The following is a 25,109-nucleotide window of genomic DNA, read 5'->3' as shown; positions in this document are numbered from 1 at the left end:
TTGGGGTGGTCTTAGACCCGGAGTCCTCAAGAAGCTGGTGGTCATGTCTATTAAACAGCCACTGTGCACAGAGCATACTACTGGGGGAAAAGTGAAGGTGCTAGGGAGTGACATCTAGTTACCAGCCCTGCATTCAGGTATCATGGAAGGACACTCGTCCACAGAATGAAAGTCCCCGGAGATGGTGTATAGTCTGCAATGGAGGCTTTGGGCTATTACTGTTTTAATGGCAGTGCGGGAAAGACGTTGCCACAGCCTGGGAACCTTAGACGTTTCCCCAGCGGGAAATCGAGAGGGTGTGCCTTGTCCTTGCTTAGAGTCTATAATGTGCCAGGAATTCCTAAATCAGGCCTAATGAGTTCCTTAGAAATTTGCATGAAGAAACGGCCAAGGGGTAGAGGAAAACAAGGAGCCAAAAGTTAAAACATTACTTGTGCTGTAGCATAAATGTCTGAAAGGGACTCAACTCATGAATAAAACATCTTCAAGTTGAGAAAATTTTCTAAACATATTTTGCTATAAATGTCACCCATCAAAATACAGAGATATAAGTACAGTAACTATATATGTGAGTAATGTTCTATACCTCAAGTTACAGAATTTTAAAAACTATATTCTCTTTTAGAGCTCGAAATGAATTGCTCATCTTATGTGGTTATATTGGTGCATTATTGGCCATCAGAAGACAGTACCAAAGCATTGTTCCAGCACTTTATGAGTACACAAGGTAAAAATGATTTCTCTTCTGGTATGAAATGAGAGACATTCCTTTCCCTAAGGTTTTAGTCTCTAAGTGTGTCCAGAAGGCACCAAATATATACTGCATGTATCCGTTTATTCATCCAGTATGTACTTTATAATAAAGCAGCAATCAAACTATATGAATTAGAAGTAAATTAGGCTATAAATAATCAAAATCTGAATTCTAGCTTAAACGTGGGGGGTTTATTGGTCTTCTGTTGAGACACTTGGGGTCTCCACATTCCAGGGCCATTAGAGCTGCAGCCAGAGTCCATTGAGGACCTGAATTCTTCCCTTCTTTTGACACTGACCTCCCTGGTTTCCTTCCACTTGCTCGAACTACCTGGTGATGGGGTCATGTGTATTATGTCTGCAGTCTAAGTGGGAAGGAGAGAAAGGTGACAGGATGGGGACCCCAAAGGATGAGGCCATGTGACTCAGGAAGGAGAGCCCCCCTTAGGCTGGCATCCTACCGGCCGGATCTATGGAACCCAAATTTTAAAAGAAGAGGAAGGTGCACCTGGATGGCTCAGTCAGTTAAGCAGACTCTTGATCTCACCTCAGGTCATGATCTCACAGTTTGTGGGTTCGAGCCCTGTGTCAGGCTGTGACGCTGACAGTGTGGAGCCTGCTTGGGATTCTCTCTCTCCCTCTGTCTGTGTCCCTCCCCTGCTTGCTTTCTCTCTCTCTCTCTCTCTCTCTCTCTCTCTCTCTCTCTCAAAATAAATAAAAATAAACTTAAGGGGCACCTGGGTGGCTTAGTCAGTTAAGCGGCTGACTTCGTCTCAGGTCATGCTCTCTCAGTCTGTGAGTTCGAGCCCTGCATCAGGCTCTGTGCTGGTAGCTCAGAGCCTGGAGCCTGCTTCCGATTCTGTGTCTTCCTCTCTCCCTGCCCCTCCTGTTCTTGCTCTCTGCCTCTGTCTCTCTCTCTCAAAAATAAACATTAAAAAAATAATAATAAAATAAACTTTTAAAAATACATTTAAAAATTAAAAAAAAAAAAAAAAAACAGAGCAAAAACTGGGTATTTTACTTTTCCGATCTCTATAGTAGGAAAAAGCAGAGTAAAGAAGATTTGTGAATAGTGGGTAAGTCACTATTTTCTAGTTGGGTGTACCCTTCCTGCCAGACTCCTGTATCTTCTAACAGCTTGCTGAATGTTGGCCATTGTGCTTAAAACTAGTTATAATCAAAAAGAAAGCCCCACAGTGCCTTCCCCACACAGCATTTCCAAGTTGATCAGTTTGCTGAGCGGTAGAGTAGCTAACCCCTAACAGTGCTGAGTGTGAGACTAAGCAGTTGTTCTGAGTGCCTTCACGCGGGCAGAGATTGAGACAAACAAAGCTTTCTCTTCCCTCCTCTTCCTTCTGGTCGCAGAGAAGGTCCTGCTTAGATGTAGGGCCCCCACCTAGAGCAGACAGGGCAGGGGGGCAGAGGGGACACTGCTAGGCACTCAAGGAAAAACTCAAGGAAAAACCTACTTCTGTGCAGGCAGCAGGCCCAAATGTGAAAGCAGCTTTTAATGATTTGAAAATCTGGGAGCAATAGGGTGTATGTACCACATGGAATTAAAATCTATTTAATGAAATATATTCATTTAATAAATATGACTTGGCTAATGAAAGTAAAGAGAGAGAAAATGGTCCCTTGAAATAATATCAGAAATGAAAGGAGGCTTTTGTAAGGCAGAAGAGACCTGGGAGAATGTGTCTGAGAGAAACAGTTGAGAAGGAGAAACTTAAGGCCCTAATTGGAAAGAACCTCCCTGATTATGGTGTCTATTTCCGGTGCTCACACTGCCGCCTTGCCCTCAGGCTGAGTCCCCAGGCTTGTTCCTTCCTCTGCTTCCCAGCTCCCTCTCGGTCGTCTTCCTCCTGTCCCCTCCCCTCCGCTCCCCTCTCTGTACTCTGTCCTTCAGAAACCTGGCCCTTTCTGTAGCTCTACCTTGCCAGTTATTGTGACATCGCTCTGTGGCTCACTGAACCCTGGCTTCAACTCTGTGTGCTCAAAATGAACATCCTCTTCCTTCTCAAACTGCTGCTTCTCCCTTCTTTTGACTCTGGCGTTCTATTTCTGTCTCCCAGAATTTAATGGTGAGGGTCACGGGTGTTTTCTCTGACCGCAGTAAGGGTCTGCAGTAACTCCCTCCCACTGTAGCCCTGCATCTGGTCACCTGCTGTCTGGATTGCTGTCCTCCTCTTGCTGCCTGCCTGACCCCACTGTGGCTTCTGCCTTCCTGAAGCACTGCCCTTCCTCAGCACCCTCCGGGGCTCCCCAGTGTCCATCACAGAACTCCCAGATTCTTAGTCTGACGTTAAAGGTCTACAGAAATAGGGTTCTGACCAAGCCGTCCACCTTAGCCTTCTCTTTGTTCTCCACTTTGGTCAGACGGAATTACTTGGGACCCCATACGTGTGGAAGCTTTCCCGCTGGTAGTTTCTCAGTGTCTTGTTTTCTCCTCACTCTTTAACACTGTTTTGCATATAGTAGATCATCAAACACTACTGAGGGAAAGACATGTGTCAAGTGCCAAATTGTAGACACAGAAGGCACAGTGTTGAGGGAATTCATTTTGGAGCTAGCCACGTTGTCAATACAAATTTCAAGTTCCGTAATTTTGGGGGGGGCGCCTGGGTGACTCGGTTAAGCATCCGACCGACTCTTGATTTTGGCTCAGGTCATGATTTCTCCATCGTGAGACTGAGCACCACCGTGGGGCTCAACACTGGGTGTGAAGCCTGCTTGAGATTCTGTGTCTCCCTCTTCCTCTGCTCTCCCCTTCTTGCGCTCTCTCAAAAAATGATCTCAAGTTCAGTAATTTGGGGTTGAAGAAAATGGTAACTTACTGATTTGAGATGGTATTACTACGGTGGTAGGCGTGTGTAGGGGGAGATGTGTGCCTTTTTCCTCACCAGATCTTATTAGGTCCCCGCAGAATGAGGACAATTAGAGGGAGTAACCGTAAAATGTACATTACAGAATGGCTTACCTGTACCCTTAAGTTCATCTGTAAGGTCTTACGTTCTGTTTCTTTCTGTCTCCCAAACAGCTTTGGCTTTTCAATGTCCCGTAACTAGTCCCTTGAAAAGCACACGGAGTCTGTGACTTAGTATAGAAACTAGGACTAATAATTCTTTATCTAAAGCCTCCTAATTAATACCACTTAGACCTGTTTCCAGTTTTCCTTCTGCGGATGTGATGGATCACTACTGTGGCTGTTTTCCTGCTTTTTCTCACCAGTCTATGTCTCTCAAGAATTGAGCATTTCCATTCCTTTCTGCTGGTTGACATTCTGCTCTAGCCATTCTCCCACTTGTTTTCTTACTCTTGATACTCATTTGTAATTCAGACGTGCACCACCCCCCACCCCTGCTGTGTGTGGCTGTTATTCAGCATTCTTGGCTGGTCTGTCCAGTCTCCACAGTTTGTTTGGTCGTTCATTTGTTCGTTTGTTTATTTCCTTATTTATTAGTTTTACATTTTATTTTTTTAAGTTTTTTTAAAGTTTTATTTATTTATTTATTTATTTATTTATTTATTTATTTTTTTGGGACAGAGAGAGAGACATAGCATGAACGGGGGAGGGGCAGAGAGAGAGGGAGACACAGAATCGGAAACAGGCTCCAGGCTCCGAGCCGTCCATCAGCCCAGAGCCTGACGCGGGGCTCGAACTCACGGACCGCGAGATCGTGACCTGGCTGAAGTCGGACGCTTAACCGACTGCGCCACCCAGGCGCCCCTAAAGTTCTATTTAAATTCCAGTTGGTTAACATACAATGGAATATCAGTTTTCAGTACAATACAGTGATTCAGCACTTCCATACATGACCCGGTGCTCATCACAGCAAGTACATCCTGAATCGCCGTCACCTGTTTCCCTCACCCCCCCCACCCCCTCCCTCGCTAGCCCCTTTTTCATCCGCTCGCTCAGACTGTCATCCAACCAACAGTATCGAACGTCTTTAACTTTCCAGGGAACTTGAAGGCCAGATATACAAGTAAGCCCGCGCGTGCGCGCACACACACACACACACACACACACACGCATTCATGTATACACGTGTTTTTGAACAGTAGTTGTTAAATCTAAAATTGCAGTTATTTAAAGTTCATTTGCTTTCTTTCATATCTTAGTCTTGGATGTCAGTTGTTAATTTCTGTTCCACGTTTCAGTCAGCTGTTAAAACGTCGGGTGGTATCAGTGCCTTTAAAAATTGAGCACCTCTCTGAGGAATTGGATGCGTGGAGAGCTTGCACACGGTCCCCGAGCCGGTGAGTGAAGACAGTGTAAAAATTGGGATACGGAGGTGTTAATATTATACACAAATTTATTGAAAATGTGGATTGGCTCACTATTAATCTTTGCTGAAAAATGAATCTTGGTTTGGTCAGCATATATTCGGTCATCATTTACAATCCTATTGTTTTCTGCCTTTTCAAAGTACTTCGTTTTACTATAAATTAAGCCTAAAGTTAATTTGCCGTCATCTCTAATGGGGACTAAATAATCATCAGGGACTGTTTCTAACTTAAACCTTAATAATTCTGTGGTTGTATGAAAATGAAAATGTAATATCTGTTGAAAATATAGATCACCAGAAGAATCTCCATATACACCCCCTTCTGATTCACAAAGAATGGTTTATGCAACTTTACTAAAGAGACTACAAGAAGAACCACTCAAAGGAATTGTTGGGCCAGATTATGTGACTGGATCAAATCTGCCCAGTCATTCAGATATTCACATCTCTTGTCTTACGGGATTAAAAATCCAGGTACAGCCTAATGTAAGGCATAAATTGTTCATTTCCATTATTTTCATTTGTTCAGTTACTCAAAACAATATGGTCTTAGAATAAGCATAATCTGAATAAAAGTCAGTACCTATAAATAAGACTGGTGACCCCTGAGAAAACACTGCCCTTAATGCTATATAGTTAGTATGAATGGTCGTTTGCTCCTTAAAATAAATTCAGAGAGATGCTCCTTGTATTATCATGAAAACAATTCATGTAATAGGTATACTTAGTAATAAATGTTTACAAATACATATAGATCATATCCTTTGGGAAATTAAATAAGGGAGACAAAGCTACAATCAACATAGTTATAAATTATAGCTAAATAGATTAAAATTAACTTTATATTCTCCATTTGTGTTTTATAAACACAAAGACATTAAAAACTGGCAGGTGTGTGTTATCGATATACTGTATACGTTCTTAGAGTGACTTCCTGAATTTTTCAACAGTTACAAATTACTGGGATCCGTCACAAGGGATGACTAATTCCTGAGGAAGGTCCCTAACATACAGTCAAAAGTAATGATGGTGAATCATTCCAGAGCCTCCCAGTGTGACCCAGGGGTGCTGTTTTCTCCAGACAATGGAGAGGCCTTCATCATCTCAGAGTCAGGGCCAGGTGTAGGTGTCCACGTGAAGTCAACAAAGCTGAATCCATACAGAATGCAGATTGAAACTACAGTCTGGACTGAAAGAACACCACCTCCCAGAAGTGTTCACGTTTTACTCAGTGGATTCTTAGAGTTCTAATGGAATGTGACTAATTACATTTCTCATACTGATATGCCAGGTCAATGGGGACAGCTGCTTTTTTGGAATAACCATTTAAATTAAATAGCTTGCTGCTAATGTAAACCCTAACCATAGCTTGACTTGACACTATAAACTAAGTTTATGTAAGTAATATTTAACTAATATATTCTGAAAAAACAGGACACTGACGTGCATAGTTTTTATCCACTTCCATTCAGAGGTCAAGAATCAAAGCAGTACATTCAGTAACTTATAATTAAGAGCAAAAAAGATCATGCAATATTTAGAGTTTATCTTCAGCGCCAGTCGCGGCCCTCCCTGTGCCATTTGTCGTGATACCTTCAAGACCTTTTTCTCCATCTGCAGTAGCCACGTGGCCCAACACACAGGCTGCCTAACCTCTCCGCACCCAAACCTGCATTAGGAAAAGACCTACTAATTATCTTACACACACTGAAGTGCAGATGACTAATGGAGATGGGGTGCTCCTCTCCCAGGATACTTCTGTTTCAACAGAAAAGTAATATTCTGGTTAGAACTATGAAATTTCAAGTGCCTGTAGGTAGGTACTTGAGAGGTACTTGAGAGTAGGTAGGTACTTGAGAGTAGGAAGCTCTCTATTTCATGTGATGGATTTTCCAGTGTCTTGAATAATTTACTAACAACAAGCTGTACCATTTGAAATTGTGATAAAAAATCTGATAACTTTAGAAGATAATTAAGGAGATAAGTTTTGATTCCAATTTGTGTTTTTTTAAATCATGCTTTTCCTTCTGAGAGCTAGGAGAAACAGATTGAAAGATTTCTTTGCATTTGGTGCTTCAGAACTATCCTTGACATGCAAAGTAACTGACATAGCTAAATTATAAATATGCTAGTAAATTGTATGACTGACATGATTTTAAATTATGTAGACACATCTACAGCAACATGTTCTTTGTCTTCTAGAGAGCAGGTTCAGAGCTTCTGGTTTGAATAATTTCCCCAGCTGTGTTGATGCAGGCCATCTGATTAAAGTATATTTAAGTCTATGCTAGGCGTATATGCCTTTATAAAATGTTTACTTTGTATTAATAGATTAGCACTACCTGTCGTTATTGGTAGCACTACTGTATTCAAAGAACTTAAGTTATAAAACTAAATTCTCTTGTGAAAGACATCAGGGCATATTAAGATATTTTAAAATTTAGGGGTATTTGTAGCAGTTCAAAAAAATCGGATTTTCTCATATTTTAAAAATTCCCATTAGCAATGCCTAAATATTGCCAGTAGTTTTTTATCAGAGTGATTCTGTTTCTGGAAGTTGAAAATCACGTTACACATTTATGATCTCATCGTCTCTCTCCTCAATTCTGTGTGCAGGGCCCTGTATTTTTCCTTGAAGACGGGAAATCTACTATCTCATTGAATGACGCTTTGATGTGGGCAAAGGTGAACCCATTCTCACCTTTAGGGACTGGAATACGACTCAACCCATTTTGACAGGTTTTTCTCCATGTTTAACTGTTTTTTAAAAAAGACCTTTTGTGGGTTAATATTACCTTAACTTTTGTTGTGCACAACCAAAGGTTGAGGGGAGAAGGGGAGGTGGGAGTAACAGTTGACTTAATTCATCAACTTCAAAAAATAAAATATTTATGTAATTTGAAGGAAAAATAGGTGTATTCTTTATAAAATAGAGTAGCCATATTTGGGAGAAAGATAATATTTAAGTTATAAAAGACCGAAAAATATAAAAGAGCATATTAAAGTTTCAGAAAGCATAAAAGGTACCAAAAGACTATATTTTTGAAACTTTGAAACATATAAAATAACACAACAGATAGAATAGTGCTTGACGTGTAGTAAGTACTTAAGGAATATTGGAATATCAACATGTAACTAAGGTATGTATGACTGATCTTCGAGTTAACAAACACCTATATTGTCCTCTGTAAAATATATAGTAAACCACTAGTTTTAGTTCATATTTAATAAAAAGTTTCCAGTTACAAGCTTACTGCGTGTCAATAAATGGATACACAGTCAAAATACTTAACGAGTTTTATTTTTTAAAAAAAGAAGGCATTACCAAATTTTTTAACTGAAATTAAATGTGCAAGTATAAAGGACTAGGTTATGTAGGCATAACAAAAATTGACGCATGAAAAACACAAATGCAGTTAAATTGGTCTGAGAATTTACATTTGATGATAATTGACTATTTTAAAAGATATTTGATATGTATGGATATTAGTTTTGATTATGCATTTAATATTTACAGTAATCTCTAATTGATTTATATTAACTTTCTATAACATTTATTTGATAAATTTAGTTTCAAATTTCTATGAGTAAATAGGATATTAGTTAAAATTTGGGGTATAATATAAATTCAAGTTTTTAAAATATTTATTGAAAGAGTAAAACTGTCGGGGCATCTGGGTGGCTCCGTCGGTTAGGCGTCCAACTCTTGATTTTGGCTCAGGTCATGATCTCACGGTTGTGAGATCGGGCCCCACTTCAGACTCTATGTTCGGTTCCGTGTCCAACTCAGCGCTGGACGTGGAACCTGCATAATAATCCCCCCGCCTCTTCCTTACCCCTCCTTTCCCCTGCTCACTCTTTCTCTCTCAAAATATTAAAAACAAAACAAAAAAAATAATAAAACTATTTTTTAAAAAAGTCTGAGGCATGACTACCAGTATTTAAATTGTATTAGAATTCTGATTTTGAGGTCTATGAAATTAATGTATGACTAGGAACAATAATACTTTGGTACTCGAGCTGTTTCATAGGATTCATAATATAGATGTTTTTGTCTAAAGAGTGAGCTTATATAAATAGAATAATTGTGGTTTTTTATTATATTTAAACCTGTTGCATTGAAAGTATTTAAAAAATTTTCTTAAACTCACTTCTAAAACAGAAAACAAGATATATATTATGTACTCTCTATTGCATTAACCACTTCTAACTCCTCAAAAAGACATTAGAAGGACTAAATTCTATTTTATTAAAAAGATTTAATTAACACTGTAGAAGGGAATATATGTGACTCATTGATAGTGAGAAGTATTTATAACCAAATCCTTGGTTATATGTGTAACGCAAATTTTTTTAAGTGGGAGAATTTTTCATTAGCATATATGTAGTAAAATTCATTTAAAAATGGCAGTTGAAATCCTACTATAATTCTCTTTGTTTTAAAATAGATTAAGAAGCCTATCTTCTGTGCTTTAACTACTTTGAAAGAAAAGATACCATTGAGTTTAAGTTATACACAAACAATTATTTCCTTCTTCTGTATTTTAAATGAATGCGGGAAAATGGTATTTTATGTACAAACTGAAGAAATATAACTCTTTAGCACATGAACATAATAGAGGAGGAACCAAATTTGTGTCTAAAATCTAAATTGAATTGATTCAAATAGAATTCTATTACTCTTTGACTTCTATAATGTTCTGTACCTTAGTATTAATTGTAACTATTAATTCTTCATAGAATTATGTCATTTGACCATGCCAGTCTGCATCTATTGTGCCTTAATATGAAAAACAAAGCAATTTTTTAAATTTATAAAAGGTTTTCCATTGTTACATTTCCTATGCATGAAAACCCAAACAACTAATATTAGCTTATTTTACTATAAGAAGATGTCTATATTATTGATAACATGGACAAATTATTTTGCAAGGTTACATATGCTTTTGGGAAAGAAGTCTCCTTAGATAATGGTTTTGAAAGCATTGGAAAAATATTTTGTCTATAGAAAGTACCAGGTGGTTAACAAAATTGCAACATCAAAATGAGTTCTGTCTTGGGAAATATGATTTTTATGTCAATCAAAATTGACATATATGTGTATATACATATATGTCTGTGTATACATATATGTATATATGTATATGTATACACACACACATAGATTTTTCCATGAAATCATCCAGAGGTGTTCAGGAACATGGTTGCATTAGAGCAATGATTTGTATTTTGTTGTCCTTAAAATAGGAAAACTGACACTTTTTTGGTCTTAAGTCAAAAGGCATTCTGAATATAGTAAAAGCCTCCCTAATTGTTTATAAAATTTTGGGTTTATATTTAGTGTAGCAGTAATACAGAAGATATCTTTATGGTCAATTCTTAATAAGTGCTTATTGCACTATATCTTTGAAACATTTATTCCTAAATAATTGAAAAAAGTACTCTTCTGGTAAATTTAGTTAGCCATATGACAGTGCTATGATATGGCATGTAGTTATCGAGATTTGTATGTCTGTATGTACGTATTTCAGGTCCCCTAAATTTCAGGAAACACTGCAGTTAAAACCAGATATGACAGAGTTAACCGCTAAAATGAGCATCAGTCTTGTCCCCACATATGCCATTGAGAGAACACGGTCTCTCCATAAATGCTGGGCCAGAATCATCAGAGGTGTGAAGGGCTGAGCTGTTCATCTGTGTTATTACTTTACTTGGAAACCTAGAAAAATCACTTCTTTAGGCTTTTCAGGAAGATGATTCTCCACTTGTAAGAAATACTGACTGTAGTAAACCCCAAAATTAGCATAAAAGGGGAAAAGCTTACTAATAATGCAAACAGCGTATCACAGAGGCATCCGGTCCCTGATGAGTGTTGTGCCAGTTGATTGAAAAGGTTCTGCTCCCGGAGGAGCTGCTGTTGCTCCTAGAAAAGCTCCTTGCTTCCTTCTGCCAAAGATCCTTTGTGAAGTAAATGGCCTTCTTAAGATACACCTGTAGTGTTGGCCTCTCTTAATACAGCTCATCTTCCTGAAGCTCTTGAAGTTACCTACTTTGACCATACCTGCTACCTCCATTTATTTGCTCACTATGAAGCATACAGTGTATTTCGTATTTTCCACTGCTCTCCAGAGGCCCCACGGGAGTCATGAGAACTTACCATAGGCAGTGGTGAGTGATCAGCTTTTTCAGGAGATTGAACATACAGTCAGGAGAAGAATAAAGAAACATTTTGTATGACTCTCTACCCAAATTTAAATCCTTTTCTCTGGATCTTTTCCCCAGCTGAGGTTCCAAAGACTTGCTTCTATAGCCCCTTCCTAAGGAACTATATTTTATGGGTTAAAAATTAGTCTCATAATTTTCTACTTTAGATTTGTGCCAGTAGAGTGCAAGGTAACAGGGGTGCCTGGGTGGCTCAGTCGGTTGAGTGTCCGACTTCGGCTCGGGTCATGATCTCACAGTCTGTGGGTTCAAGCCCCGCGTCGGGCTCTGTATTAACAGCTCAGAACCTGGAGCCTGCTTCGGATTCTGTCTCCCCCTCTCTCTGCCCTTCTCCTGCTCGCACTCTCTCTCTGTCTCTCTCAAAAATAAATGAACGTAAAAAAAATTGTTTTTAAAAGAATGCAAGGTAACAGATGGGTAATGTGTAGCTGCTTAAGGTATGCATTTAAACTATATACCCTTTACCTCAGATAAAACTAGATTGTACACTCACTCCCAAGAAGCCATCCTATTTCATGTGGGCCCTCTTTAATTTCTTTCACTAAATATTACCTGCCCAAAATGTGAAATTAAACACAGAAGTCTTTGGAGATAGAAATTCTAATAAAGCCAAGCCTTCAGCAATGCAAAACAACGAACAGAGTTTAGCTGGAGATTGGCGTGTGTGTCTCAGGATCCAGCATTAGTAATGCTCATCTTGGAAGTTGGATGAGACTGTTAATGAGAGAGCGTAACAACATGACTAATTACAGTTGAAGAAAATTTTCCAAATGTGAATGTAAAATTATAAGAATGCATGAAAGATAATCCATCTTTCAAGATATCGGCCAACTCTGGTTTCCCTCCACTAAAATTCTGGGGAGTGGCAGCAACCAGTAGAAATTTTTCAGTTGAGCTAAATGGTTTGCTAAACACCTGAACCAAATTCCAAGTGAGGCACAATTTTTCCTCTCCCACAGCTCCCTATCAACAAGAAGAACGATGCCTGTTTTTTAAAAATGTTTTAAGTCTAGCTATTTATGGGGGTGGGCAGTATTCTTTCCGGGCCAACGTGTGATAATCACCGTTCGGGATGCATTGTTTGTGAGTGCATGTGATGTGTAAATATATATCAGGCAAAGTGGTAGCTCTTTTCATTTCTGATGAGGAAAACATAACAAAGCAGATCCACCATTGCTACAGAATTGATGAGAGAAAACTTTTACCTGTCATGGTGAATTATGTTTAACTGTACCTTTTAAAATAATGTTTGCTCCTTCTCTGTTGATTTTGCATTTTCAACAGTACCCGGCACAGGTGTTTTAATACGTGGTTGTTGAATTGAAAAAACAACAACAACACGTTTTGAGCCCAATTATGGATAAGACATCGCTTTAATTTACTTATATACCCACAACCAGGTGATTAGACCCTCTAGGATGGCAGGAGATGCTGCATTACATCTTCAAAGCCATTGGACACGTGCTTTTCAAGGTTACTTTTTCGTGTTTGTGATCGGGTTCATAGCAGATTCAAAAGAATATTTTCCGGCTTGTTTGACATGAATTCTTCTAAGTGGATTGCCAACAGTACCTGTATTTCCTGGCATATTTAAATAAACAACATTAAAATCAGTTTGTGGTTATTAAACATTTGCGCGATGATCAGTGTTTCTAACACGGAACTTGCACAAGGATCAGCAACAGTCTGAACACAGGTTCATCTACATGCCTGGTAAGTAGAATATTTAAAGCACGCAGTGTAGTGGCCATAAATAAAAAATCGGAATGCCCCCCACTTCCAAAAGCCATTAGCAGTGCCTAAAATACCCGGGGCTTAGTTCGGTGTATCTGATACTGAATATGACTCAACTATTTTTAGATGTTGTTTCAGAAAGCAGCTGAGGCCTCGATTCTAACAGTGCTGAGATTTGGCAAATACACATAATTCGCAGTTTAGTTTCTGGAACTCTGATTGCAATGAAGCGTCCAAACTGGCTGACCTTCCAGGTCGCTCAGTTCTCATGTGAGGGACCAGTGGCAGCTAAGAAACGTATTCTCCCTTGGCCCACGAGTTCACTGGATGCTAAGTTTAGGTAAACATATGCAGGGACTTCAGTGTTAACGAAAAAAACAAAGGCAACAACCTATCTTACAATTAATTTTTGCCACCCTATTTGAGAATTAGAAGCTTTCGAGGTGAACAGCCTGTGGATTTGGTGCCGTCACATGCCGCGCAATCTTAGATGGTAAAATAGGATCCCGTGTTACCTGCGGCCTAGCTCTGCTCCCCTCCTTCCACTCGCGCCCATTATGTTAGCTGACCTGACCTACACACTCTGCTCTGTCAGTGGAAACAACTGAGATGGAATCCCTTGAATTAATTTGGAAAAAATAAAATCTAGCAAAACAGCTCTCATCCATGTAATTACCAAAGTCAGCTGCACACCATTCATTAATTTCCATTGTGCCCAGACTAAGAGGACCCAAGTTTCTGGAATAGGATTGAGAGAAGTAGAGAGAGAAAAGCATGTTTCTTCCCATCCTGATCTGTCCTGGTGATGTCTCGCTTAGCCCATCACCCACTTTGGAAAGGATGGAGAAAGCCCACTGAAGTGAGGGGCACTCATAGAAGAGCATGGAGAGAATAAAATGGGGGAGAAGTCACGTGCAGCAGTTGCTACGTCATTACAGTCGTGAAAGCAGGACTCCGCTCTCCTTGGAGTTGTGATCCGAAATGAGAGCATTATTTTTCTCAAAACTCATTTGTGACCTTGAAATGTTTCTGGAAAGATAAAGGAATGTTCTTCAGCTATTCAAGTATCAGTAGCCATCGTGTGTGTGTGTGTGTGTGTGTGTGTGTGTGTACACACACACACACACACACACACATATATATATGGACACTTTGCATCTGTTTCTTATGCAGGAAGGCCTTGCAACATCTCATTCCTCTTCCCGCCTTCTCATTGCAGGTCCCGAAGCAAATGGTCCTGTGCTTTCCCACCCCCAGGCAGGTCCAAGTAGTCATAAGGGGAAAGAGGCAAGCAAGGGAACCAGCAGAGCACCCCCCCCCCCCCCCCGCCCCCAGCCCCCCAGCCTCTGCCCTGGAGTCACAGCTTCTACCTGCTGGAGCTCTCCCTGCCCTGCAGGCGTCACTGTTGGAAGAAGGTTGAGGCAGGTTGAAGGAGAGGATGTGTTCCCAGAATCTGAAGGTGAAACTATGGATACTTATTTTTTTTTCCCATAGAAACGTTATTATTCACTTCTGTCGAGTTGAGTCATGCTGAGTACCATGCCTCAAGCATATGAGTTAGACCTTTTAATGGACTGTTCTAATGTCTAGATATTACAAAGTGTGCTCTTAGAAATGGTAGTTCTACCAGGCCATTAGCAAAACAAAGCCAAATTAAGAGTGATGTGTGCTCAAATAGAGTTTGGAAAACACTTCCCTGGGTACCTCTCCTCTTCACTGTTTACAATGAGTATTAGCATATTAAAGGCTCTGAGAAGTCACAAGGTTAAAAGGAGGAATCTGTTAACTTTGCTTTTCCAGACCCTATATAAACAAAGGCCTGTGTCCCCCACCCCCCATGAAACCCTTAACATTTTAGGAATCCTGCCTTGTAGGACAGGTCCCCTAATATTTTCCATCAGAGCCCTGACAGTAAAAACAAAATATGGACACTCAGTTAAGTTTGAATTTCAGATGAGCAATGAATAATTTTCAATGAAAGTATGTCCTCAACATGTCCCCGTAATTATTGGTTTTATTGGTTATATCTGTTTTTATTCACTAAATCTAAACCTGCTTTGTGGGCAGCGACTCGGCCCTGCTTTTGTCGCGTAAAAGCAGCCCATAGACATGGCATGCGGAATGGTCCTGGCTGTGTTCCAGTACAACTTTATGAACATAGAAATTTGAACTTCATACAATGTTCGTGCATCAGAAAATACCATTTTTCTTCTGATGCACTGTTTGAACCATTTAAAAATGTGAAAGCCATTCTTAACTTGCAGGCTCTACAAAAACAGGGTGGGAGACTGATTTTGGCTTATGGGCTCTAGATTGCTATGCTGTGAACACTTTCTGAACTCCCAGGATTTAAAGTAGGGGCTTGTTGTAATACAAGTATGCAAGTATCAGTATCTGCCTTAGGGCTGATTCCTTACCTGCTGGTAGAGAATTGAGCTTTGAGCTCTGCACTGGCCTCCACCTGTTTCAGACCCACCTCTTTAAAGATAAATCAGAGCTGAAGTGGGTCCTTTAGTTGGGGTGGGGTGGGGGGAATCTGGCTTGGAAACCTCCCCAATGTGACCGGTACTCAGCAGACTGTGTGGCCCCTCCACCTACCCAGAGCATGCCGACACCAGCCTAATACACAGTTTTAGACTGAATGCCTAGACCAACATTTTCACTGTTTAAAAAAATTCTAAGGAACCAAGTAGCAGCAAAAGGTTCAGTTCCCAGGTAAAAAGTTAAGAATAAAACCACAGTAACAAAACTCACGTAAAACAGGAGCAACTCTTTCCCTTGAAATCATGGAGTTATGTTTGCACCCAGAGCCATGGGTCGGAAGGTGGTCAAGAGTAAGTTCTCCCACTGTTGGTTTGACCTCAAACCATTCTATGAAATAGGAACACAAAAACTGTTAGAAAATCACTACGGCCAGGGCCAGAATAAGACACTGTAATTTAAAAATTAGGCAAATTCTTTAGACATCTGTTTTATCATATTCTTAAGAGTGGTGTGAATATGAAGATTATTAACCTTCTCCCCACATTTTTCACATCTTTGATGCACAAGATAGTGGCTTTAAAAAAGTTATTTCAAAAAAACCTGTTATTTTAAAGACTATGTTCTTAGTTTTTTTGATAAGTTTTTATTCAGTAATAATATGTATACAGAAAAGTAAACAAATTATGTGTTTACAGCTTGATGAATTTTTGGAATGAATACACTTGGGGTAGCCATCACCCAGGTCAAGAGATCATACATTACTAGTAAGTAACCCCCAAATCCCCTGCTTGTCTCTCCTACACAGTATCCTAAAAAGAAAATACTGTATTGACTTCTGTCATCACAGGTTAAATGATTTCTTAAATATTGTTTATATTTCATATGAACAACATGCAGTATCTGTTTTGCAAACCTATTTATGCTTTAAAAATAGTGACTTAAAATTATTTCTTCGTTTCCCCTATTTCTCATTAACTAATTCTATAATTCTATCTATCACACTTGGATATCAACTTCCCTGTGCTTCTAAAGATCACTTACTGCTCCTCTGCAGCTTGAAGAAGAGTCTAAGGTTATTTCTACTTATCAGCCAGACCCTGTTCATGCTAAATACAGCTCTGGTCAGCAGCATCCTCAGAACTATAATTATCACAGTTCATGACTTTGAGCTTCAAATCAGCAGCCTCAAAGATCAAGATGGGTGATAACAGAATACTGTTGCAGAATCTGAAGGGTTGAGGTGATCCATGGCTAAAGAAAAGTGTGCTCACAGGAGGACAAGAGAGATACAGGTTAACTTTGTGCAAAGATGGACTTTGAATTAGAAGATTAAATAGAATACTTGTGTTTGGCTCTAGAAATCCCAGTGAGAACCAGTGAGTGACAGTGATGGTGAGATAGACTATAAGCAAACATTCTGTATGAAAAATAATCGTATCTGATTTATGGTGTTAGAAATAAGGTAACTTGACAAAACTAAAATGCTGAAGTGCGGTAAGGGGCTGACAAGGAGCCGTCAGTGTTTTAGGGTCCTTATAGTTGGAGAAAGAGTAAAGACATTAATTTTAGACGAGGATAAGTCTGCATGGTAAAATTTCTAGAATGGCACTACAAAGAGTAGAAATTTAAAATTTTCCAAGTCAGTTTGGGGGGTGGGGGGAGACAGTCTTTACAAAAAATTCAATCAATCCAAAAGAAGAAAAGATAGGTGAAACAATAACAAGAAACGGAAAAAGAATAAATAAAGAGCACAAAATACCATGATAGATGTGAATGCAAATATAGCAGTAGGCAGTACTACTGAATTCCTAACAGTAAAAGTCACGGTGAATGAAATAAATAGGTCCATGCAATAGGATACTTCATAGAGGGAAAAATGGCAGGACTTGTTTACCAAGTGCCAACACTTGCTATAAAGCCATAGTAACTAAGATCGTACGGGTGATAAAGTTGCGCACATTTAGACAAAATCAGCTATCTATCTATATAGATATAGATATAGATATAGATATATAGGAAACAGGCCCAGATATACACAGAAACTTGGAAAGTTTGAGAAATAAGGATACTACAAATCAGTGGGGAAAGAACAGACTATTCAAAAAATGGTTCTGAGACCATTGGTTCTCCATTTCAGTTGCAGACAAATTAAGATCTTTTTTTTTTTTTCAAATTAAGATCTTAAAAGAGACTAACTCCTTATCAGATACATGCTTTGCAAACATTTTTCCCCCATTTTATAGTTCCCTTTTCACTCTTGTTTCCTTTGCTATGCAGGAAGCACTTTAGTTTGATACAACCCCATGTATTTATTTTTGCTTCTGTTGCCTGTGTTTTGGATGTCATTTCCAAAAATTCATTACCAATACCGAGAAGCTTTTTCCCTGTGTTTTCTTCTGGCAGTTATATGGTTTCAGGTCTCATGTTTAAGTTTTTTAATCCATTTGGGTTTGATTTGGGGTGTGAGATTCTTCAAGTGGATATCCAATTTTCTCAGCATGATTATTGAGGAGATAGATTGTCCTTTCCCTATTGTGTGTTCTTGGCATCCTTATTCAAGATCAGGTGACTAAATGCATGGATTTATTTCTGGGCTCACTGTTCTGTTTCATTGGTTTACATGTCTGTTTTTTATGCCAGTACCTTACTGTTTTAATACAGTTTGAAATCAGGAAGTGTGATGCTTCCAGCTTTGTTCTTTCAGAGAATTGCTTTGGGTTTTCAGGTTCTTTTGTGATTCCATGTGAAGTCAGGATTGTTTTTTCTATTTCTGTAAAGACTGCCATTCAGTTTTGCGAGCTTGCGTTGACTCTATGGATCAATTTGGTAGTATGGACATTTTAACAATATTAATTCTTCTAATCCATGAACATGGGATGTCTTTCCATTTATCTGTGTCTTCTTTCCTTCATCAGTGTTCAATACTTTATAAGGAAGTAATATCCAAAACGTATAAGGAATTCATACAACTCAATACTGAACAAAGCAAATAACCCAATTAAAAATGGGGCAAAGGACCTAAGTAGATGTTTCTCAAAATAAATACAAATGGCAAACAGGTGTATGAAAGGTGCCCGACATCACTAATGATGACCAATAATCAGGGACATGCAACCAAAACCACAATAATATATCATCATACATCTGTCAAAATGGCTGTTATCAAGAAAGACAAAAGATAAAAAGTGTTCATGAGGATGTGAGAGAAAAGAGAACCCTTCTACACTGTTGCTGGAATGTAAATTGGTACAGCCATCATGGAAGCAATATGGAGATTCTCTCCCAAATTAACTACCGTATGATTCAGCAATCCCACTTCTAGGTATATGTCCCAAGGAAACAGAATCAGTATCTCAGAGAAATATCTGCATCCCCATGTTCACTGCAGCAATATTCACATTAGCCAAAGATACAGAAACAACCTAAATGTCCAAAAATGGATGACTGTATATGTACGGTCATACATGTATACATACACACATGCACACACTCAAAATGGAATATTAATCCGCCTTTAAAAAGAAGGAAATTTAGGGGGGTGCCTGGATGGCTCAGTCTGTTAAGCTTCCAACTCTTGGTTTGGGCTCAGGTTATGATCTCATGGTTCATGGTTAGTGAGGAGCCTGTTTGGGATTCTCTCTCTCCCCCTTTCTCTGCCCCTGCCCACTGGCACAGTCTCTTTCTCAAAATGAATAAATAATAAATGAAAAGGAAAATTTATCATTTGCAACAACACAGATAAAACTAGAGGACGTTATGCTAAGAGAAATAAGCCAGACATGGAAAAACAAATACTGCATTTCCACTTCTATGGGGAATGTAAAACAGGCTGTTCGAAGCAGAGAGTGAAATGGTAATTTCTAGGGATGGGGTGGCGGGGCACGTGAGGAGATGCAGATCAGAGGTGCAAAGTCTCAGTTATGCAGGATGGGTAAGTTCTGCAGGTCTAATGTATGGCATGGACTGCATCTAATAGTGTATTGTGTACCTGAAATTTGCTAAGAGGGTAGACCTTAAGTGTACTCACTACACAGAGCAAGCAAGCAAGGAAAAAAGAAAAGGGAAGAAAGAAAATGGCAACCTTGTGAGGAGATGGATATTTTATTTTAATGTTTATTTTTGAGAGCGAGAGAGCCTGAGCAGGGGAGGGGCAGAGAGAGGGGACAGAGGATCCAAAGCGGGCTCTGCGCTGACAGCAGCAAGCCCAATTCAGAGCTTGAACTCAGGAACCGTGAGATCATGGCCTGAGCCAAAGTCAAACGCTCAACTGATTGAGCCACCCAGGCACTCTGAACATGAATATGTTTGATTGCAGTGATCATTGAACAATGTATATGTATATCGAAACACCAAGTGTTACACCTTAAATATATATAATTTCTATTTGTCACTTATACCTCAGTAAAGTTGAAAAATTATTTTAAGTGAAAGGCTAACATAGCAACATTTTTCTAGGTATATCTCCTGAGGCAAGGGAAATAAAAACAAAAACTCTGGACTACATCAAAATTAAAAGCTTCTGCACAGCAAAGGAAACAGTCCACAAAACTAAAAGGCAGCCTGCTGAATGAGAGAGGATATTTGCAAATGACATATCCAGTAAAGGGTTAGTATTCAAAATATATAAAGAACTGCTACAACTCAACACCCAAAAAACAATCCAATTAAAAAATGAGCAGAGACATGAACAGATGTTTCTTCAAAGAAGACATCCAGATGGCCAACGGACACATGAAAAGATGCTCAATACCACTCGTCACCCGGGAAATGCAAATCAAAACTACAATGAGATACCACCTCACACCTTTAGTCAGAATGGCTAAAATAAAAAACACAAGAAACAGCAAGTGGTGGTGAGGATGTGGAGAAAAAGGAACCCTTTTGCACCGTTGGTGGAAATGCAAACTGGTGCAGTCACTCTGGAAAATGATATGGAGGTTCCTCAAAAGGTGAAAAGTAGAACTGCCCTACAATCCAGTAATTGCACTACTAGATATTTACCCAAGGGCTACAAAAATACTAATTCAAAGGGATACATCACCCCGATGTTTATAGCAGCATGATTTACAATAGCCAAATGATGGAAGCAGCCAAAGAATCCATCTATGGATGAATGGACAAAGACGATATGGTGTGTATGTTTATATGTATATAAACATAACGTGTATATATACATATATATGTATATGTATATATGTATATATACATACATACAATGAGTTATCATTCAGCCATAAGAAAGAACGAAATCCTACCGTTTGCAACATGGATGGAGCTCGATAGTACAATGCTAAGCAAAATAAGTCACCCAGAGAAAGGCGAATAAATACTATATGATTTCACTCATATGTGGAATTTAAAAAAAAAAAAATGAGCAAAGGGGAAGAAAAGACAAAACAACTAAGAGACTCCTCACTACAAACAGATGGTCACCGGAAGGGAGGTGGGTGGAGGATGGGGAAATGGGTGATGGGGATTAAGGATGCACTTGGGATGAGCACTGGGCGTTGTATGGAAGCAATCACTAAATCGTACACCTGAAACTAATAGAACATTGTGTTAACTGGAATTAAAGTTTTAAAAAATGGAAAGGCTAAACCTTAGTCAAGGTAAGGATAGGAGAATATTTTTATAACCTCATGATGCCAACAGTATTAATTATGAAGTTTGTTTTTCATTTCTGCCATAACAAATTGCCATAAATTTGGTGGCTTATGAACAATAGCCATCTTTACTCTCACAGTACAGAAGTCTATGGGCTTCTTTTTAGAGGCTCACCAGGCTGAAATCGAGATGTTAGCAGGGCCACATTCCTTCTGGAAGCTCTGGGGATGAATCCTCTCCCATGCTCATTCATGTTTTTGGCAGAATTTGGCTCCTTGCAATTCTAGGTCCAAAATCTGTGTTGTTGCTGGCTGTCCCTGAGAGTTGTTTGAGGCCATGCCCTCACCTTCTTGTGCCCTCCAGGTGGCCTCTGTGGCAGTGGCAGGTTGAGGCCCTCCCACACTTCAAATCGTTCCTGCTTCTGCTGCACTCCTCTGACTCCACTTGGAGAACTATCTCAGCTTTTAAGGGCTCATGTGATTAGACTGGATCCGCCTGAATAATCCAGCATAAACTCCCTATTTCGAGGTCTGTGACTTCTGCAAAGCCTCTTTTGCCATGTAATACAACGTATTATTCACAGGTTCCAGGGATTGGGGCATGAACAACATGGGAGACATTCTACCTAGTACGGAGTTTGATAAAATCTTCTCAATTAAGAAATACATATGAATGAAGTTAAGAACGTAAGTCGTGCGCATAAACTTTTTTAAATCAAGGCAATGACAAAGGCTGCAGGACAATGGTTACTCTCAGAGGCAAGTATGAAGAAGGCGGTAAGAGCAGGACACCAGGAGAATATAAAGCTATGGGTAATGTTCCACATCGTAGATTATGTAGTGATACACAAATATTTATTCATTGTCTTTTTAAAGTTGTACATCTACATTATATGCATGAATGAATCACAGCAGAATTACAGTGTTTAAAAACCTACAAAAGAATTTGACTATATAATTCCACAACAGGATCAATGACCTCAGTTCTTTTCTACTCACAAATTCATGAGTAAGAGCAAATAAGGAAGAGAAACAAAAAATGATAGGCAGTGGAAGATGAACAGAGCAACAGGATGAAAACCAAAATATCCAACTCACATTGTGAGGGCAAGTTACAGTTACTGCTCTCCTTTCCTTCTAGAGACTAGAGAGAAAATGGCTCTTTTCTTCAGAAAATGGGGGTTCAAATGAGGGAGAAATCCTACTGACCTACAGCTGCCTCTTTCTTGAATGGTTTTAGTGCCACGGTCATGATGAAGTCACTAAATGTCTGGAATCAAGGACTATAGAATTCTGAGACCAATGGTGTCCTAAGTTAAGTGTTAGTAAAGCAACAACAATGAAAGAAAGTTCACTTATTTTGTTTGTCATCTGTTGGAACTCTGATGGCAAACGCTTTGGATGCTTTGAGACTTATTTCAGTGATCTCTCTGGAAGATTGCCGTGGGTTGCCTCCATCTGCCTTACCTTACGTACCCAGTCTACATACTGAGGCTACTACAGGACAACCATGACCATGGTCTGGAAATCATCTAGAGCAAATCATGGTAATCCAGGCTTTTCCTAAAGTACTTACATCCTGATGAAGTCTGAAATATTCTCATCTTCCTTAGTAGCTTGATATTTGAACTTACTTCCCACAGAATTTTATGTGAACATAGTCACTCTTTTCTAAAAAGAGAAGTGTTAATATACTAAGTTAACCTATGCTTTCATTTAAAAAAATATGCCGTAAACCACTCCAGTGATGATAAATCATTCCACTGCTAAGCATAAGAGATGCTTTCCCTTTAAACCAGGGATAGAAAAAGCAGAGTTGGGACAGACAGTGGTCAACTTTTCTTTCATCTGTCCTCAAGCATAGCCTCACTACGTTGGGAAGAATTCAGTTGACTATTTCCAAGGAAAACTTACTTGGATTCAATTTTCTCCTTAATTTTCTTTGCAACATTTGTAAAAGGAAGAGGAACTCTACTTTAAGTTCATTGCTGAGCGTGTTGGGATTGCTTTTTATCTCTGATGACCTAATGTTATCTTTAATCGACTTGGAAGCTGTGGAGCTAGGAACCAGGGGCAGACGCATCTGGTAACTGTAGTCTGTGAAATTCACGAGGTCACCCTGGATACTTTTAATTCTGGAACGAAAAAAATATTGTTGACAAGCCATATTTTAGTAATGAGATTTATGTTACCAAATTTTCATTTTAAGTTGTATCGCTAGAAGATTCCAAATGACTTACTCTCGATGCGTTAGCAAAGTATAAACCTCTTGTATTAGTATTTCAGGTACTCCAGCTTTGCAATGAATTGTTCCATGGATTAGCTCTTTAGGTAATTTAAGTCTTTTTCTTGCCAGGAACTTTAATAGTAGAAAGAAGGTATTTTCATTATAAGAAGTTATGTAAAAATCTTCAATTACTTTGTATTCACCTTAACCCCCTTTTTTTTGTCTCTCAACTAATAGTTTTTAATTTTAACATGTTAACTATTAAATAGCGTTCAGCAAGAAAAGCAACCATTCTATCCTACTCCAATTTGAAATGAGTTTCATAAGTGACTCCTGACAAACTTCAATAACCTTCATTTTAATACACGGAAACAAGCTGCCAGCTTCATGGCACAGCCACACGCACGTGTGTGTAGATATCCACGACATCAGGAGTACACCATTTAAAACACAAACTTCTTAAAGTCGATGACTGCTAATTTACCTTCTCCAACTGTGCCCAGTTATCCAACTTGACTTTCAAAGAAGTTCCATTTTCAAAGGATGACAATTTAAGGTCCCTGGGGTAATATATAGTGAATATCTCTGCAATCAGGAAGCCATTTGAAAAATCCCTGAGCCATAATATTAAAGAAATGAAATAAAATGTTACTTTTACAGTTTGTTTTATAATCAATTAACACCAATTTAATATTCCACACTGACAGCAAATAACTTATAAAATTAGTTTTGTTGGATCATTGCTCTAAGGAAGACCTGCTATGGAATAGAATTTTAATAAGATTAGATACACACTAAAGGCTTTCGTGTTCTTTTTATGAACCCAAACTATTAATTTGTATTGAATCTTCATTTTAACAAGATCCCTAGGTGATTCCGATGCACATTGAAAATTTCAGGCATGTCTCTATTAAGGAATATTGAAATTAGTAAACCAGAGTCTTTGCAAAAAAGTCATCGCCTTCATATTTATGGAAATTAGTTCGCATTCCCAGAGCAGATATTAACCGCCCGTTACGTTCAGGGTGGCTGCAGTTCAGCAGCAACTTTTTTCCAGTCCCTGATTGGAAAAACTAGATGCCATCCAGAGGATAAACTGATCCCCACGATTGTTAATGTCCAGTGTCTCTAAAGAAAGAGCCTTGACTATCAGTATTTTTTTGTAGTCACCAAGGCATTCTATATTAGCTTAAATCGAAAATGTGATGATTGAATGGGTAAATGCATAAGTGAGTGCTTCGTCATGTATTTTCCAGGCCCGCTCCCTAAAAGAAGGGGTGTGTGTGCGCGCGCGCGCCGCGTGCTGAGCGGGTGGGGGTCGGGGTCTGAAACCTAAACCAGGGGAGTAGGCCGTCTGCGCCCAGTGCCGCGGCGGGGCAGGCGGGGCAGCCGAGTGGTCGGCGGGTCCCCGGGGTGCTCAGGCCCCGTCTAGGCGGCTTGCTCCTGCACCTGTTGACGTTCCTAGGAAAGAAGGTGAGATCCAGGCCCTGGAGCCAGCGCAGAACCGACGGGGACAGGCGGGAGCTCTTCGGTGGATGCGGATAGACCAGATATTTCTTAGGCTTCCCTCGGATGGGAGCTGCTGCCTGTAGCGAAAGTGACGGTGACTTGGGTAGGGCTGCCGCCGGCAGTGTCAAAAGCCTTCCTCCGAGGCCAGCGGCAGCCATGTCGCTTTCTGGGTTTCTATGGCAGCATCCGCGGCGGGGCGGGGCCTCGGGGGGCGGGGTCTCAGCGCGGCTGGGCGGGGCCCGTTGGTGGGCGGGGCTTCGGCGGGGGCGGGCACTGGGCCTCGCGCGC

The 25,109-nt window shown here is 39.6% G+C and overlaps 2 protein-coding genes across 2 annotated transcripts in view; one reads left to right on the top strand and one right to left on the bottom strand.

Annotated features, from left to right (window-relative positions):
• Positions 1 to 10,060, top strand: part of WDR17 (WD repeat domain 17) — an 89,968-nt gene extending 79,908 nt beyond the window's left edge. Inside the window, exons 26-29 of the mRNA XM_049631802.1 lie at positions 626 to 727; positions 4,915 to 5,013; positions 5,333 to 5,516; positions 7,659 to 10,060. Of these exons, the coding sequence (XP_049487759.1) occupies positions 626 to 727; positions 4,915 to 5,013; positions 5,333 to 5,516; positions 7,659 to 7,778 (505 nt within the window). The 3' untranslated portion in view covers positions 7,779 to 10,060. The remainder of the gene's footprint in view (positions 1 to 625; positions 728 to 4,914; positions 5,014 to 5,332; positions 5,517 to 7,658) is intronic.
• Positions 10,061 to 12,618: 2,558 nt separating this feature from the next.
• SPATA4 (spermatogenesis associated 4) lies at positions 12,619 to 25,028 on the bottom strand. The gene is made up of 6 exons (XM_049631800.1): positions 24,762 to 25,028; positions 23,797 to 23,926; positions 23,326 to 23,444; positions 23,000 to 23,220; positions 15,753 to 15,869; positions 12,619 to 12,845 (listed from the first exon to the last, which is right to left on the bottom strand). The coding sequence occupies exons 1-6, from the start codon at positions 24,977 to 24,979 to the stop codon at positions 12,739 to 12,741; spliced, it is 912 nt and encodes a 303-aa protein (XP_049487757.1). The 5' UTR covers positions 24,980 to 25,028; the 3' UTR covers positions 12,619 to 12,738.
• Positions 25,029 to 25,109: the final 81 nt, after the last annotated feature.

The sequence above is a fragment of the Panthera uncia genome, chromosome B1 (genome assembly GCF_023721935.1).
Source record: "Panthera uncia isolate 11264 chromosome B1, Puncia_PCG_1.0, whole genome shotgun sequence".
NCBI classification, from domain to species: Eukaryota; Metazoa; Chordata; class Mammalia; order Carnivora; family Felidae; genus Panthera; species Panthera uncia.
This window is presented reverse-complemented; position numbering and strand designations above follow the sequence as displayed.

What these genes read in the sequence shown, in the direction of transcription:
- SPATA4 (XM_049631800.1), bottom strand. Translation starts at nt 24,979, where the DNA reads ATGGCTGCCGCTGGCCTCGGAGGAAGGCTTTTGACACTGCCGGCGGCA. An exon ending in TTTCCTAGGAACGTCAACAG is followed by an intron (nt 23,927 to 24,761) that starts GTGCAGGAGCAA and finishes ATTATGGCTCAG; the next exon opens with GGATTTTTCAAATGGCTTCC. An exon ending in AAGAGTTGCTCCTGTTTTAC is followed by an intron (nt 12,846 to 15,752) that starts GTGAGTTTTGTT and finishes TAAATATGCCAG; the next exon opens with GAAATACAGGTACTGTTGGC.